The following is a 15,108-nucleotide window of genomic DNA, read 5'->3' on the forward strand; positions in this document are numbered from 1 at the left end:
TGTCATCTACCCATGGATTAAGAAATCTTGGAGACAGGGAATGTCACTGAGGTCCATTACAACTGTAAATTTTCTTAGGATGTTTAAGTGAATTTTAATCTCACCAAAGGTGCTAGGTAAAAACTTTAAATGACAAACTTTCAGAGAACAAAGCTGTTTTTTCAGGTAGTAAAGTAATTATGCCATTAGCGGAAGACTAATTATGCCTTTGTATAATTGTGTTCCTTTCAATAGGAGGCAGGTTATTAAATATATATCTAAAGGTGTTTAATTCTAATATCTTTATAAAACTTATAAGGGTAACTTAGAAATTTAAAAAATCTTTTGTTCAGACCACATGTTACCATACTCATAAAGGATTAGAACAATTATGCAAATCAAATTCTAGAAATAGCTCAGGGTATCCCATAATTCCTCAAGATAGATATGCTAATTAAATGGCTCGTGACTGTGGGTTGAAAGAATTACACACTGTACAGTTTCACTCTTTATGTCACTCTGCCGAATGAATACCTGTGACAGGTTCCTCCCTATCTTCTCTCCTTCTTCCTCTTCTACCAAGTACACTGCTATGCAAATTGGTCAGTGCTCAGGAAATACATGGGGGAAATATATGGAGGAATAAAAGGGGAAAAAAATAAATATGTTACATGAAAAAGACAAGGAAAATTTTCATTGCCTCATGCATTTTACATTTCATGATCTCTAGAGAATATTCTAATAAGGCATGTATTAAGTCAGCATTGAAACTTTAATAATTTTTCAAAGCCTTTTGAAATTGCAGCACATCTGTATATCAAGAAAATGAAACCGTTTATTGCACTCTCCACGTTCCAACACAGGTCCTAACCAAAAAACAGTGTGTGCTTCTCAGATATCAGAGCCTGGCAGAAAATAAGATTTCCCATCCTAGAAAGCTTCCCAGACTGGCATAATTCAGGTAATAGAAATGAATCGGGGAAATTTTAAAACATACACTTAACCAACAGTTCACATGTTCTCCACCTAGCGTAGACTGACCGCTTAAATCTTAATTTATAAATGACTAAATTATTCCTCCTAGAAGCCAAATAATAATAGCTTTAATGTACCTGTCTTCCTAATGTTACTGAGAAGTAAGAGAATTGCATTTATGCCTTGACATTGCAACTTAAAATAGTTTTGCATGTTTTCACTTTGTAATTTGAGGTGACTTCAAGACTCGGGACTTGTAGACATAAATTTCAAGCTGTTTCTTTATTTGACATAACTGCAACCAGGACACAGAGTGAGTTAAACACCTAGTAAGTCTCTCCCCCTCCCTTTTCCTTGACCAAAAGCACAAAATACCCTTTTCTGTAGGGTAAACCTACTGCTTCTAGTTCTTCTTTTGGGAGGGAAGTGAAATGGTCTTCTTAAAGACTACCTGTTTGATTTCTATTAAGTTCTGACTCTTCTAATCAATAATGTCTTTGCTGGCTCTCCTTGAGGCAAGATTTTGTGTAACGAACTTACTCCATTAAAATGACCACATTCTTTACTGACCCTTGAATATTCAGAGAGAAGTGGAACAGAAAATGCTGAGGAGAGAATTAGGTGGTTTTATTTCACTTGGAGTGATTTACTTTATTTTTTTTTTTAAGATTTTTCTTACTAATTTGAGACAGAGAGAGAGCACAAGCTCTATCCCAGGACCCTGAGATCATGACCTGAACCAAAGGCAGACACTTAACCGACTGAGCCACCCAGGTGCCCCTAGAGGGATTTACTTTAAAAATGGACACCAGAGTGGGGAGGATGTGGGAGTCAGAAGGTAACGTAAGAACCTGAGAGGAGGGGGAAGATGGAAACTGGACAATTTTTGTTTCAGTCTTCTGGTCTTTCCTGCATTCTTCACTTGGGTCACCAGAGATAGAATGCCTAGGGCCTGTCTCAGACAATTGATTATGATGTCTGATCTCCTCATTATACCCAAACTATCTAGATCTCGCTTTTGGCATATATTATGTTCTGACTTGATTTGTGGTTTGGGGCATGTTTGCCAGGTTTCTCCACTTAGCTTGCTAACTCATTAGCAAGAGAACAATACCCCTGTGTCCTCCTGCACTGCCCAACACAGAAACTAGCTTATTAGCTTACAATACCTATTGATTACTGTAGATGGATTCATTCAAGTGGTTTTCCATTTTCTTGTAGCTAGACTTACGAAATCAAAATCTTAAACATACACTGATCAAAAACCAGCCTAGTAATAGGTATCTTTTTAATCTTCCAAATGTATTTCATTCTAAGAAATCAAGTCAAATCTACTTTTTCCAGAGGCAGGTTAATTTCACAGTTAACAGCAGGCTGAATGACCCAATAGTTGGAAAGGGTGAATTAAATAAGTCTAATTTTTTTGACTTTGTAAATACAGTTCCAGGATATCTAATATACCTGTCAAAGGAGTGGAGGGAATTGAATATTTTAATTAAATATTTTAATATGTTGCAGTTAATTGTTACTTCAAAAAGCCACAATATTAGTGCCTGAATCACTGAATATTAATGCCTGAAGCAATAGTAGTTTTTATTCCAAGACCAGAAGTCTATAGATATGAGGTTGTTTGTTTGGTTAAGCAGCTCAACAATGTTAAAAATAGATGCCTGCTTTTTTTTTTTTTTTTTAATCTTTCTGGTCTGCTACCTTCGCTGTGTTGACAGTATCTTTTCTCATGGTTGCAAGACGGATGCTGTGGCTCCAAGCATCTAATCCTCACCAAAAGCATCCCAAAAGAAAGGAAGTGGTGTGTGGGGGGGGTGGAGGGACAAGAGAGCTTTATTCCTGGGCTGGGTTGGACCCCAAAAGTCTTGCCTAACTAAGTTGGACAAAAGGCATAAAGAACCCCTTGGACTCAGATCAATTTTGCTTTAACTTCCTTCCATTCACTCCAGAAGCAGCTAAATAATAGTGCAACAGTGGTCTAGAATGTGGGTGCGTAGAGAAGGTTTCCCATTACCTCCTTTACCCCTCATGGAGGGGATCCTGAAACTAAGTAGTCTTGGCAGGTGACAAAGAATGACACATCTGCAAGAGAATGGTATTCTGCATCCACTACATTTTATAACCTCAGCCACTTCAGTGCAAAGACAACTCAAAATGCCAGTAAGACAGTACGTTTGCTACTCAACCCACCATGGCACTCAGATCTAATGCATAGGTTTGGAGACTTGAAAATTTTGTAGGGTCTGCCCTAGAATGATCTCCCCCTCTGTGGAGGCTAGTTCACCCCTTATGTCTAGGAATTCATCCCTTACATCTGAAGGCTTAGTAGCAATTGAGTTGGGGAAGGAGGGAGTGAGGACTTTGGACACAAGGAACAATACATGTAAAGCCATGTTGGTATGACACAGTACGATCTGGCAGTGATGGAGGGGCTGGAAGACAGGGCCTGGGAAAGGAATGGGAAGAGGTGAGACCTAAGGGAGCTGGGAGCCATGGGCATGCAGGAGGATCCATGCAGGTAAACACAATGTGCCAGGAAAGCCCAGAGGAGGAGTGGCTGGGCCAAGAAAGGCTTGCACAGAAGTCTTGGATCTGGGGCCCGCGCAAACTTGATGGTTAGCCAGGACCCAGGGGTACAGATGTACAGGAGAGTTAATGCCTCCGCCATCCCAGTTCTTAAATATTATGAATATTGCCTCTACTCTGGAGGGGTTGGTGAAGGATTCCCAGACAGAGAAGGGGACAAGGGCTTTCCAAGAAGAGCTTATACAAAGGTCATCAGAGAAGAAAGAGATAGAAATGCACAGAGAGGGTGAGGCCAGGGGCATGGAGGGGCCGGACGATGAAAGGCCTTCTGTGGCAGGCAAAGACGTTTGCGCTCCATCCTGTAGGCCTTAGAAAGACCAAAATGGATAGACCTGATCCTGCCCGTCCAATCACCCCCCTGCAAAATGAACCCCTAAGTCAGCCCTAGGACCCAGGATCCTTTTATCTCTTAGCGGTCAGGACGTTTGAGAAGGGAGGGGGTGGTGGTGAGACCAGACTTGGCAAAAATAATGGTGTCGTGTTTTATTTCTCTTAAAAAGAGAAAGGGAAAAAAGGAAAGAAAGGAAGAAAGGAAAGGGAGGGAGGGGAGGATGGAGGAAGGGAATAAGAGAAGAGGAACAAAGGAAGAAGAGAAAAGGTCAAGGAAAGAAAAGGGCAGTGCAAACCAATATGGCAGAACTGACAAGATTTGTCAAGGCTGGATAATGGATACAGAGATTATTGTCATTATGGGTATTGACTTGTTACGTGCTTTCCCACTTGAGATATTTCATTTTTTCAAAAAGGAACACAGGTGGAAATGTAAATAGATAATCCTTTTTCTGCAAAGCTTTTAGACACAATGATATCAAAACACCTAAAAATTCTTATTTTTGACCCAATAGTTCCATGCCAGGACATGCTGATGAAGGTTTGTATACAAGAAATCTATTTTCTATTGCTTCAAGTGCAGTGGCAACTTGTTTATCCCGGGGAGGGGGCAGGGAGAAGGGTGGAGATGTGCTAAATTAACTTCCCAAATAAACAAATAAGCTAGTTTAATAGAAGTCTTCCCCAAAGACCTTGTACCTGTCCTGGTAAAATGAGTAGAGTATTCTGAAACACAACTAAACTTTTTCTTGGTGATGTTTTATTAATATAATTAGCAGTCAAAGTACATGTTAATAGATTCATTGATCCAAAAAGCTGTTGAGGTGTGAGGGGCTTTTTGCCTCTACACACTTTTCCCATAGACAGCTCATTTCTCTGCCTCTGTTCTTCTGTTCCCTTTACACTTGGCTGTCATTTCTCATTACTCTTCACCTGAAATCTCATTAGAAATCATCCATCTAATCAGAATAATACACAACAAAACCAAAACCAGATAACCCAGTTTGTAGACATGGCATCTAAAGTACATCTTATGTCTGAACACAAAGGCGTATTGGTATCTCTCCAGCCAACTGGTGTACTTCTTAAAGATGTTCTTTCTTGGGTCCAACCTCAGCCCCTCCTAATAAGAATCTCTGGATGCTGTAAGCACTTCATGTAATTCTAATGAATACTAAAATTTGAGAATCACTCGCTTATGGATTCTCCTATGAAAAAAAATATCCGTGAACTCAAAGCCACGTATATAGGGCCAACAGGTTGTTTCAACAGTCAGTCTGCTATGTAAGGCTGGATGTGTTCAGGAGTCAGATGACTTGGTCCCTGAGCCGTGCTAGGTACGAAATATTCTGAAAATCACATGGGCTTGGTGACTTTTTTTTTTTTTAACTTGGGTCACTAGGGTGGATGAGGGGCTTGGATGAGGTTTACTTCCCGGGCCTCTCTGTCTTCAGGTTAGCTGAGATTTCTGACAAGCGGCCCTTGGATAATTAACATCTATTTGGTCTCATGACCTGGGGAGAAATAGGGTAATATTTACGCATATTTTCCAAATATGAGACTGTCTTCACAGACTGTCTTCTATAGACAAAATAATGTGTTTGTCAGAGATAAATTGGCCACACCCTCTTATTATGACTTAACCCTCTGGGACTGAACAGTTAATAGTTCTTATGCTCAACTATAGTAAATTGCAATATATTTATTGCACCCTTATTTGTTTTTATCAAAATGCTCACACTCATATTTTGTATGTTCATAAAAAAAGTTATAAAAGCAGTATATACATCTACTGTTTCTTTCCTTTAAAGAGAAGATTTGTAGATTTTTATCTTGCATTTTAAGTTAACAAGACTCCAAATGTCTTAAATATGCTGATGGTCAACTAAGCTAAACAGGCATGCACTAAAAGGATAATGGAACATGAATACCATATTTAGAAGTGTCTTAGTACCAGTCACAGCCTCAAACAACAGCAACAAAAAACCACTCCAGAATGAAAATACTGGTATATTTGTATAATGCAAAGAGAAATACAGATATAAATCCTCAAAACAGAAGGTACAATAAAAATGTAGCATTATAAGCAAAAAATATTATACAGTACTTGCAGAATTTAGTCTTTCCATTTAAGATTACAATGTGTCTAACAAGTATTTAAAATTATGGTTGTCATTATTAATTTAAAATATCCATCAGATGAACAGCACAGCTTAACCTAGCAAACATTTTAAGGAAATGCTTTGTCTTGTAGAAGTAGAGTATCATTTTATTCCATTCATTTATGCCGTGAACAAAAGAAGAACAGTTTTCAAAGTGGAAATTAGTTTCATAAGACAGAATAAAACTGGGCTTCTCAAAGCACAAGCTGCTTCCATAAACGTATTTTAATTGTTATTGGCAAAAAATACCTAAGCAATTCTGATTCATACTCTGCTTCTCAGAGCCTTCCCAATCCGTGAACCACAATCAGTACAAAAACATGCAATACTGTATATTCTCCACACCATCACTAACCAAAACACTTTTACTCTTTTAAAAGTTACAATTTTACAGAAATGTTTCCACTCAAGATTGGTATAATACAGAGAGCAGTGGTTGCTGATGTATATTTTCTAGTTGTACAAAGTAAGGTAGGAAACAAATCTTGTTACTTGTTACTGCTTAAAAAACACTGCCTTGCTACTTTACCCTCCCATTTCTGCTCTTTAAATTCATTATCAAGACGGAACAAAGTTCAACGAACCAGGGCAGCGCAACTGACCCCACGGCCGGCAATTCAGAGGGAACTTAAGACAATTTCCCCCCTTTCTCCTGCTTCCAACAGAAGACCCTCAAGAAATCAAACTTGTGAAGTCCCCCTAGGTTTCTCTACTTCACTGCAAAATGTAATGCCACTTGAGGTTGTCAAAAATAGCTTCTGTAGAAAACTGGCCATGGTCTTTAGGAAACGTTGCACGAAGAAAATTAGTTTAGCCTTTATTAAAAAAAAAAAAAAAAAAAAGGAACACATGGAAAGAATACGTCAGTCAGTACCAGTACAGACTCCAAGGCCTATTGTCAGGATGAAAATATACTAAGTAGGACAAATGCACGGAGCTGGGGTGGGGCGGGAACATCGAAACCCATCCCTCCCCACCCCCGAAAAAGTAGTCTCTCTGTACAATCCAAGTGCTTATCCACGTTGAGAGTCATTTCGAAGGCAGCTTAGAAAATTAATAAGGGGGCAGAAAGGGGGGAGACGACATCACTGTCTGAACCAAAGGGAAAGGCTGGGTGAGGCGTACGTGGCTGGCGAGCCCCTCATAAGCCAATGCCTTTCAGGTCGCAGGGGAGAGAGGCCTGGGTGGTCTGGGGGCTCTGACAGCAGGGGAACTGGGCCCTGAAGCAGTCCCTCAGCTCCCTGTTAAAGAGGAAGCACACGACAGGGTTGATGCCGGCCTGGGCGAAGGTCAGCCACACGGAGGCCGTCAGGTAGGCCTGGGGGACGGCGCCGGGCCGCACCAAGACCCGCAGGTAACTGGCCACGACGTAGGGCCCCCAGAGCAGCAGGAAGAGCAAGGTGACGGCATAGAACATCTTGCACAGCCTCTTCTCCGTCTTGAACTCCTCGAGCACCAGGAGGCGGCGCGCGCCGCGGCCGGGCCCCGCGGGCCGGATGCCCACGAGTGCTGGCGGCGTGGGCCCGCGGCCGAAGCCCGCTGTCCAGTTGGCGGCCGCCTGGCCAGTGGCGCCGGGGCCGTGGAAGGTCCAGTCGTGGCTGACGGCGGGCACGAGGCGCGCGGGCCGCATCTTGCGGCGGTCATGGATGAAGAAGAGCAGGCGGAGGTAGACGAGGTGCGTGGCGCCCACGACCACGGCCAGAAGCAGCAAGAAGCCGAGCGCGCCGGGGGCGCCGTCGGGCCGCTGCTCCAGGGCGCACGGCGCGTCCTCGTCGTCGCCGCCGCCGCCGTCCAGCACGGGCGGGAAGGCCGCGGCCAGCGCCAGCGCCCAGGCGGCGCACACCAGCATGGCGGCGCACGGCCAGCCGGCCAGGCGTTCGGCGTAGAAGCGGTGGTGCGCTATGGCCAGGTAGCGGGTGACGCCCACGCCGAGCAGCAGGAAGGCGGCGTGGAAGCAGAAGAGCGCGGCCAGGAAGGCGAGGAGCTTGCAGCCCAGCGCGCCCGGCGGCGCTCCCGCCGCGGCCGCCGCACGCCGCGCCGCCAGCATGACGGCCGGGAGGCAGGCGAGCGCGCGCAGCCCGTCGGCCAGGCACAGGTCGAGCAGCAGGTAGTACGGGGCGCGGTGCAGGCTGCGCTCCCGCACGATGAGCAGCGCGAACAGCACGTTGCCCGCCAGGCTCACGCACAGCAGCAGGCTGAGCGTGGCCAGCTTGAGGCCCAGGGCGGCCGCCTCGCCGCCGCCGCCGCCGCCGCCGCCGCCGCCCGGCTCGCTAGCGTTCGCCATCGCGGCCTCTCCAGGCCGTGCGCTCCGCTCCGGGGCCGCTCCCGGCCTCGCCGCTCCCCAGGCCGCCCGGCCCGGGTTCTGCCGCCGCGCAGGCCCTCGGGCGAGCTCCCGGCCGGCGGGGCTCAGCCCGCGCCCGGCTGGCCCCTCCCGGGCTCTCCGAGCCGCTGCCGCGCCGCCGCCGCCATCTCAGGAATGATGCGCGCAGGAGGCGACGGCCACTCCCTGCACCTTGGGCGCCGCGGGCTTCACTGCGGACAGGGCCGCGCCGCCGCCCGCAGCCCCCCGCATCCTCCTCCTTCTCCTCCTCCGCCAACGCCGCCGCCGCCGCCGCGCCTCTTGGCTCTGCCCCCCGCCGGGCCCGCCGCCGCCGCCGCCGCCGCCGCCGAGCCCCCTCCCCTTCGCCGGAGCGCGCAGCGTGGCCGCCGCCGCCAGCCCCGCCGAGGCAGCCCGCGCCGCCGGGGCCGGGCTGGGCTGGGCTGGGGGCGCCGCCGCGGCAGCCGCGGGGCCGGGAGGCGGCCGGGAGGGAGGCAGGGCCCAGGACGCAAGGTGGCGACAAGTCGCGTTTGGCCCCAGGTAACGGGGGTCCGGCGGCGGCGTCCGGCGCCCGCGCTGGGGTCACGGTGGCCGTGCGCAGGGGGAGGTGGCTAAGGATGGCAGGGTCGGGAGGCTTGGGGAGGCGGGGGCGGGCAGGAATCTGTGGGTTGAGCCTTCTGCCCGCAAGCTAGTGATTAACAGTAGTGATCGTCACCATCGTAATCCTGTAACCGCCGATGTTCAGGTGAGCACTGATGTGGGAGGCAGTCTTCGGGGGAAGCTTTACAAGCATTATCTCCCTAACGTTCACAGTAACTCCAAAGTTGGTTCTATTCTTAACATACTTCATACCTGAGGGAGCAGAAGCTTGCGGTTCAAGGGAGTTGAGAGCCAGTGAGTGAGTGGCCGAGCTGGGATTCAAATTCCACTGGGTCTGATTTCCAGGGCTGGACTCCCAGCGACTCTGCAGCGTGCCTTGCTCTCGGCCTCACCTGTGGTCCCGGTGAAGACTTATGCCAGGAAACAGAAATTCAGCATTTTCTCTCAAGTGCCACCCCGTGACACCTTTCTCCCAGGGAATCTCTTTTCTGGATGAGCCTGAAAGGGCGGCCCCTGTTCTGATCCTGAAACACACCACAAATTCTCTCAAGGCTTTGCGCATGCCTTTCTTTCCCTCTGCCTGGTCCAGCGCCAGAGCAGGCTTCCCACCGTGTGGGCCATCCTTCTGACTAGTCCCCCTCGTTCTGCATCACTGCCTGCTCATTTTCTTCATAGCATTTATCATTTATCGTTTCATAGTTTTGTTTGTTCTTTAAAATTCTCTCCTTCCATAGTTTTGTTTGTTTTTTTTTAAATTCTCTCCTTCCAACCAGTCTGTAAGCTCCATGAAGGCAAGTGACCATGTCTGTTTTGTTTTTCGGTTGGGTTTTTTGTGGGGTTTTGTTTTGTTTTTGTTTTTGTACTACTGTATCCCAAATGCCTAGCATAGTAAAACCAGAATTGAGGAATATATTGTTTCTTGGGTACACTCATTTTTTTTTTCTCTTACGCAGAACATTATTTATTGCCCGCCTACCGTGTGCATGGCAGGCACTTTGATGGGCATTTCCAGGACAACATAAGATCACAGAAGGCCTTGACCATCAGCCTAAGGAGTCTAAACTTTAGTCTGTAGGCAGTGAGGTGACCTGAAGTATCCCAAGGAGAGTGACAATGTTAGAGCTGTGCTTCAGGAAGATTCTTTTGGCAGTAGTGCTTAATTAAGAGGAAGGACAGAGTAGAGCCTAGAAGTCTAGTCCAGAGTCGCAGACTTTAATGTGCACAGAAATCACTGGGATCCTGTTAAAATGCAGATTCTGACTCAGTATGTCAGGGATGGAGCCAAAAATTTTGCATTTCGAACAAGTTCCTAGGTGACATTAATGCTACTGGTCCTCACCCCGCACTGAGTAACAAGGATGTTGAGGACAATTTAGACCTTTTGTAAAAATTTAAGTGATGGCCAGTGACAGTCTGTCTTAGGGGACCCCTAAAGGGGCCAGGGACAAATAGGTGGCTGACCATGTAGGTCTGCAAATATTTGTTGACAGAAAAGAGAAATAGGTTATGGAGGATATTTTGGGTAGGAATTGCATTTTGATAATGGTAGCCTAAATGTGAACGTGCGTTTATTTTCCTCATGAAACCAGAAGTCCAGAGGTCAGTGGTTGCTGGCATTGAATTATTGGCTCAAGGACCGAATCTCTGAAAGTATTTTGGCCCTCCCCTTATTATCCATAAGCTGCTGACACTCCAGCCATTGCTTCTGCATTCTAGACAAAAACAAAGGAAAAGAAGGGAAGTGCAAAAGTGTTCCTGCCATTTAAGTAGGCCCGCTCTGAAGAGCTTCTTAGAAGTCCTCTGTTATAACAAACACATCATTGGCTACCACTAGCAGGAAGGGAGATTGGGAAATTGTTGTTGTTTTGTTTTTGAAAGCCAGACACATAGCCAAGAATGAGATCCTGCCTTGATGTGGACCTTAGCACTTGCTCTGCTTCTGCCCTGAGGAAGGCATGCCTTCTTAGAACCGCCCCCCCCCCCCCCCCCCCCGCACAAAGTCACCAAATCTGGTTCCTTTCCGGTAATATTAATGGCAGCCTTTGTTTACTGAGTATTTGTTATGTGCCATGCACTATGCTGAATACCTGACATGTGTTACTTCATTTAATCATTGTAAGGGCCATATGTAGTAGGTACTGTGAGAGTCTTCAGTTTGCAGATGAGGCAGACAGGTTAAGTAATCTGTTCAGGCTTTCCCTACACGTACATATGAGGGCTGGGATTGGGAGGCAGAGTCTGACTCAGCCCAAACTCATAACTTCTATACATATTGTCTCTTTATCCTAACTGCAAAGAAGGTTATTGAGTTTCTGGAAAGAAAAACAAGCAAGAACTACTGATATTCACGTTCACAGAATTATAGCCCCTTCAGAGAGGGAAGAATTTTTCAAAACCATCTAATCTGACACTTTCATTTTATAAATAGAGTCTCATTAATGGCTGAATGTGAAGGAGAATCCAGGTCTTTTTTACTCCTAGGTCAGTACCCTTCCCACTTAGTTGGAATAATATTATTTGTCCTAATGAACTCATGACATTGGACAAGTCACTTCACCTCATGGAATCTCAAATGTTGCCTTTTACAAGATGGGACAGGGGACCGACTGATTTCTGCAGGTAGTCAGTGATGACGTTCAGTGAGTCTATGAGAAAAATGAAAGTTAAATGGTTATATAATCCCAAATGGGGAGCATTTATTCTTCCAAAAAGGACACAAAAGAAGGGACATTCGTCTCTTATAATTTAGATTTCCGTGCATTTTCTACTTCTCTCTGTGGTTCAATATGCTTCTCTTTGGGATTTGAGATTTGGTTTAGTCATTTGCCCAAGATCAAATAGCAGAAGCAGTGAAAGAAAATACATAAATCTTGGCTCTCACAGCGTTTATATGACTGCTGCTTTCATTCTCAACATTTGTTCAGTAGATTAATACTTAAGGAAGAACTATCAACATTTTATTGCCAGAACCAACTTATTTTCCTTTTATTGTTTCTAGGAAGCATCAGACGAGAATTTAAAATAGTTTCTAAGGCATGGACTTAAGTTGTTGCATCTCAAAGCCAAACAGTTCTATGAGTTTTTTTCTATAAGCAAAATGTTCTGCTTATAACCAAATTCTCCCTTTTGCACATAGATAGAAAATTTGGGATTTCACCCCCAAATCAATTCTGTCACTTCTTTTGCTGTACACGTAGACAGTGTCAATGGTAATGGAAATCCAGACTGTTTGGAGGAACTGGTTGACCCATCTTGACAGATATAGTTAAAGCCATGGGTCCCATGGTCCTGGGAGCCAATTTAGCTTCTCTCTCTTGTCCAACCCTAGGCCAGTCACCTGCCCATGGGTGCACTGAGAAGTTAGAGAAGATTGGTTTGACTTAACCCCATCCTAACTCTTAGAAAACATGAGACAGGGTCTACATCCAATGAATGTTGAGTTATCAAAGGATAGCACTTACATTAGCCTCTCCATGGGAGGGATTCATAACTATAGGAATGAAAATGGACTGGGAGTTAGTGTACCTCAGTTCACAGCCAAGTCCGACACCTTACTAGTGTGCATCCTTAGCCAAGTAACTTACCTTCTTTAAACCTCTGAACCTCAAAGGCCGGTTGTGAAGAAGATTGTAAATGTGAACCATTACAAAGAGTGTAAGCACATGGTGTGCACACAGTGATTACTACAGTTACCCTTTTTGCTGTTATCAGACTGTAAGTGCCTTGGCTAACCATGTCTTGATTAATGTCTATATTTTCTGCCCCAACTTAGACTAACAGGATGCCCTATACATAGTGGGTTCTCAGTATTTGTGTGGCAGGTATGAAGGTCAGTCTATAAAATCAAGGGCACAAGAAACATAACTGCTTCCTAGAAACCTAATTTCTGACTCTGAGTTACCATTTTGCCTGGCTGGTGGGGAGAGAAAATGTAACCTTCTCAGTGCTTCTTGGATTTCATCATGGCCCCTGCTTCCTCAAGATGTGCCATAGTTCCAGGGTAATGCCCAGACTGCACAGCACTCAGTCATTAAGGAGAATGTGTGCATGTGTAGGTGGGGTAGTCCATCTGATGTTTGGTCAGTTGTTGCCATATTGCTCCCGTCCTTAGAAACTATTGTGTTTTTGTGATTCTTAGCCGCCTCATGCCAGACTTAGGGTTGAGAATCTGAGCTGAGATGCATATGATATAGATGTACCCACACATCCTCTCAGCAGTGTGTCTGGGAAACCAAGTGCAGATCCCCTGTCTCTCAGAAACCCCCTTTCCTCCCTTCTTCATTTCTGGAGACTCCCTATCCACTCTGGCAGAGGGAAAAACCAGTTCTTCCTTGTTTTTTCTGGGATTGGGTCAATTCCCCTAGGAATCTGTGCTACTAGAATTTAGGTGTTTGGGAAAATAAAAGCCAGGAGGCTACCTTCACATAAACCTGTCCTACGCAAGGAAGCCTGCCTGCTATGTCCTTGAATGTTGGGAAGGAATAGGAAAAATAGGGGAAGAAAATTGTCAGTTCATATCTTAAAATATTGTTCTTGCTGCATGTATTTGTTGAATGAATATCTTTATGTGTATATACATGGTATATTGTAACACTGTAGTGAAAACTCTTTTAATGGTTGGTGTTCTGCACATGCGAAAGAATGAAGTTGAACCCCTGCTTCAAACCACATACAAAAATCAACTCAAAATGGATTATAGTCCTAGAAGCAAGAGCTGAAACTATAAAACAATTAGAAGAAAACATAGGGGTAAATATTCATGACTTTAGATTAGGCAATGATTTCTTTGATATACCAGCAAAGAGAGAAATAACAAAATGAAAAATAAAGTGGATTTTATTAAAAATTTTTAAAGATTGTACTTAAAGAATACCTTCAAGAAAGTGAAAAAGACAACCTATAGAATTGGAGAAAATATTTTCAGGTTAATATCTGGTGAGGGATTTCTGTACAGGATAGATAAAGAACTCTAGTAACTCGGGTACCTGGGTGGCTCAGTTGTTAAGCATCTGTCTTCGGCTCAGGTCATGATCCCAGGGTCCTGGGATCGAGCCCCACATCGGGCACCCCGCTCTGTGGGAAGCCTGCTTCTCCCCCTCCCACTCTCCGTGCTTGTGTTCCCTCTCTCACTGTGTCTCTCTCTGTCAAATAAAATCTTTAAAAAAAAAAAAAAGAACTCTAGTAACTCAACAAAAAAAGACAAATAACCCAATTTTAAAAAAATGGGTCAAGGAGTTGAATGGGCATTTTCCCGGAAAGATACACAAATGGCCAATAAAGCAAGGAAAAATGCTTAACATCTTTAGTCTTTAGGAAAATGCAAATCAAAACCATAATGAGATACCACTTCACACCAACTAGGATGGCTATTATCAAAAGGACAGACAATAACAAATGTTGGTGATGATATGGAGAAATTGGAACCCTCCTGCAATGCTGATGGGAATGTAACTTGATGTAGGCATTTTGGAAAATAGTTTGGCAGTTCCTCAAAAAGTTAAACATAGGGTTACCATATGACCCAGTTAGACTCCTAGACATATACTCAAGAGAAATGAAAGAATGTCCACAACTGCTTATAGAGGCATTTTTCAGAAGAGCCAAGAGGAGGAAGCAATCCAAATGTCCATCAGTGGATGAATGGATGAACAAAATATGGCAGATCCATACAATGGAATATCCACGCATAGAAAGGAATGAAGTGCTGATACCTGCGGCAATACGGATGAACCTTGAAAACATTATGCTAAAAGAAAGAAACCAAACACAGAAGACAACATATTATACGATTCTGTGTTAACGAAATGCCAAATAGGCAAGTCCATGTAGACAGAAAGTAGATTGGTGGTTGCCAGGGGCTGAGGGTAGAAGAGATTGGAGGGTAACTGCTAATGGGGTACTGGGTTTGTTTTGGGGGATGCTGAAAATGTTCTAAACTCAGATAGTGGTGCTGGTTGCACAACTCCGTGAATGTCCTCTAAGAAAATACAGAACTGTGAACAAATTCATAATAAAGTCAGGTCACCTCTGTGTCCTTTGGCAGTGTCCTTATTAAAAAGTGGATGGGGGAGTGCTTTGGTGGCTCAGTCAGTTACACGTCCAGCTCTTGATCTCAGCTCAAGTCTTGATCTCAGATTTGGGAGTTCAAGC

The 15,108-nt window shown here is 44.9% G+C and overlaps 1 protein-coding gene across 1 annotated transcript; it reads right to left on the bottom strand.

The window, feature by feature from the left end:
* Positions 1-7,120: 7,120 nt before the first annotated feature.
* On the bottom strand, positions 7,121-8,325 carry GPR27 (G protein-coupled receptor 27). Its single transcript, XM_028101817.2, has one exon. The coding sequence runs from the start codon at positions 8,323-8,325 to the stop codon at positions 7,183-7,185; it is 1,143 nt and encodes a 380-aa protein (XP_027957618.1). The 3' UTR covers positions 7,121-7,182.
* Positions 8,326-15,108: the final 6,783 nt, after the last annotated feature.

Source organism: Eumetopias jubatus, unplaced genomic scaffold (assembly GCF_037043125.1).
Source record: "Eumetopias jubatus isolate StellerSeaLion01/CBP00866 unplaced genomic scaffold, mEumJub1_p1.0 scaffold_1, whole genome shotgun sequence".
In the NCBI taxonomy this organism is placed as follows: domain Eukaryota; kingdom Metazoa; phylum Chordata; class Mammalia; order Carnivora; family Otariidae; genus Eumetopias; species Eumetopias jubatus.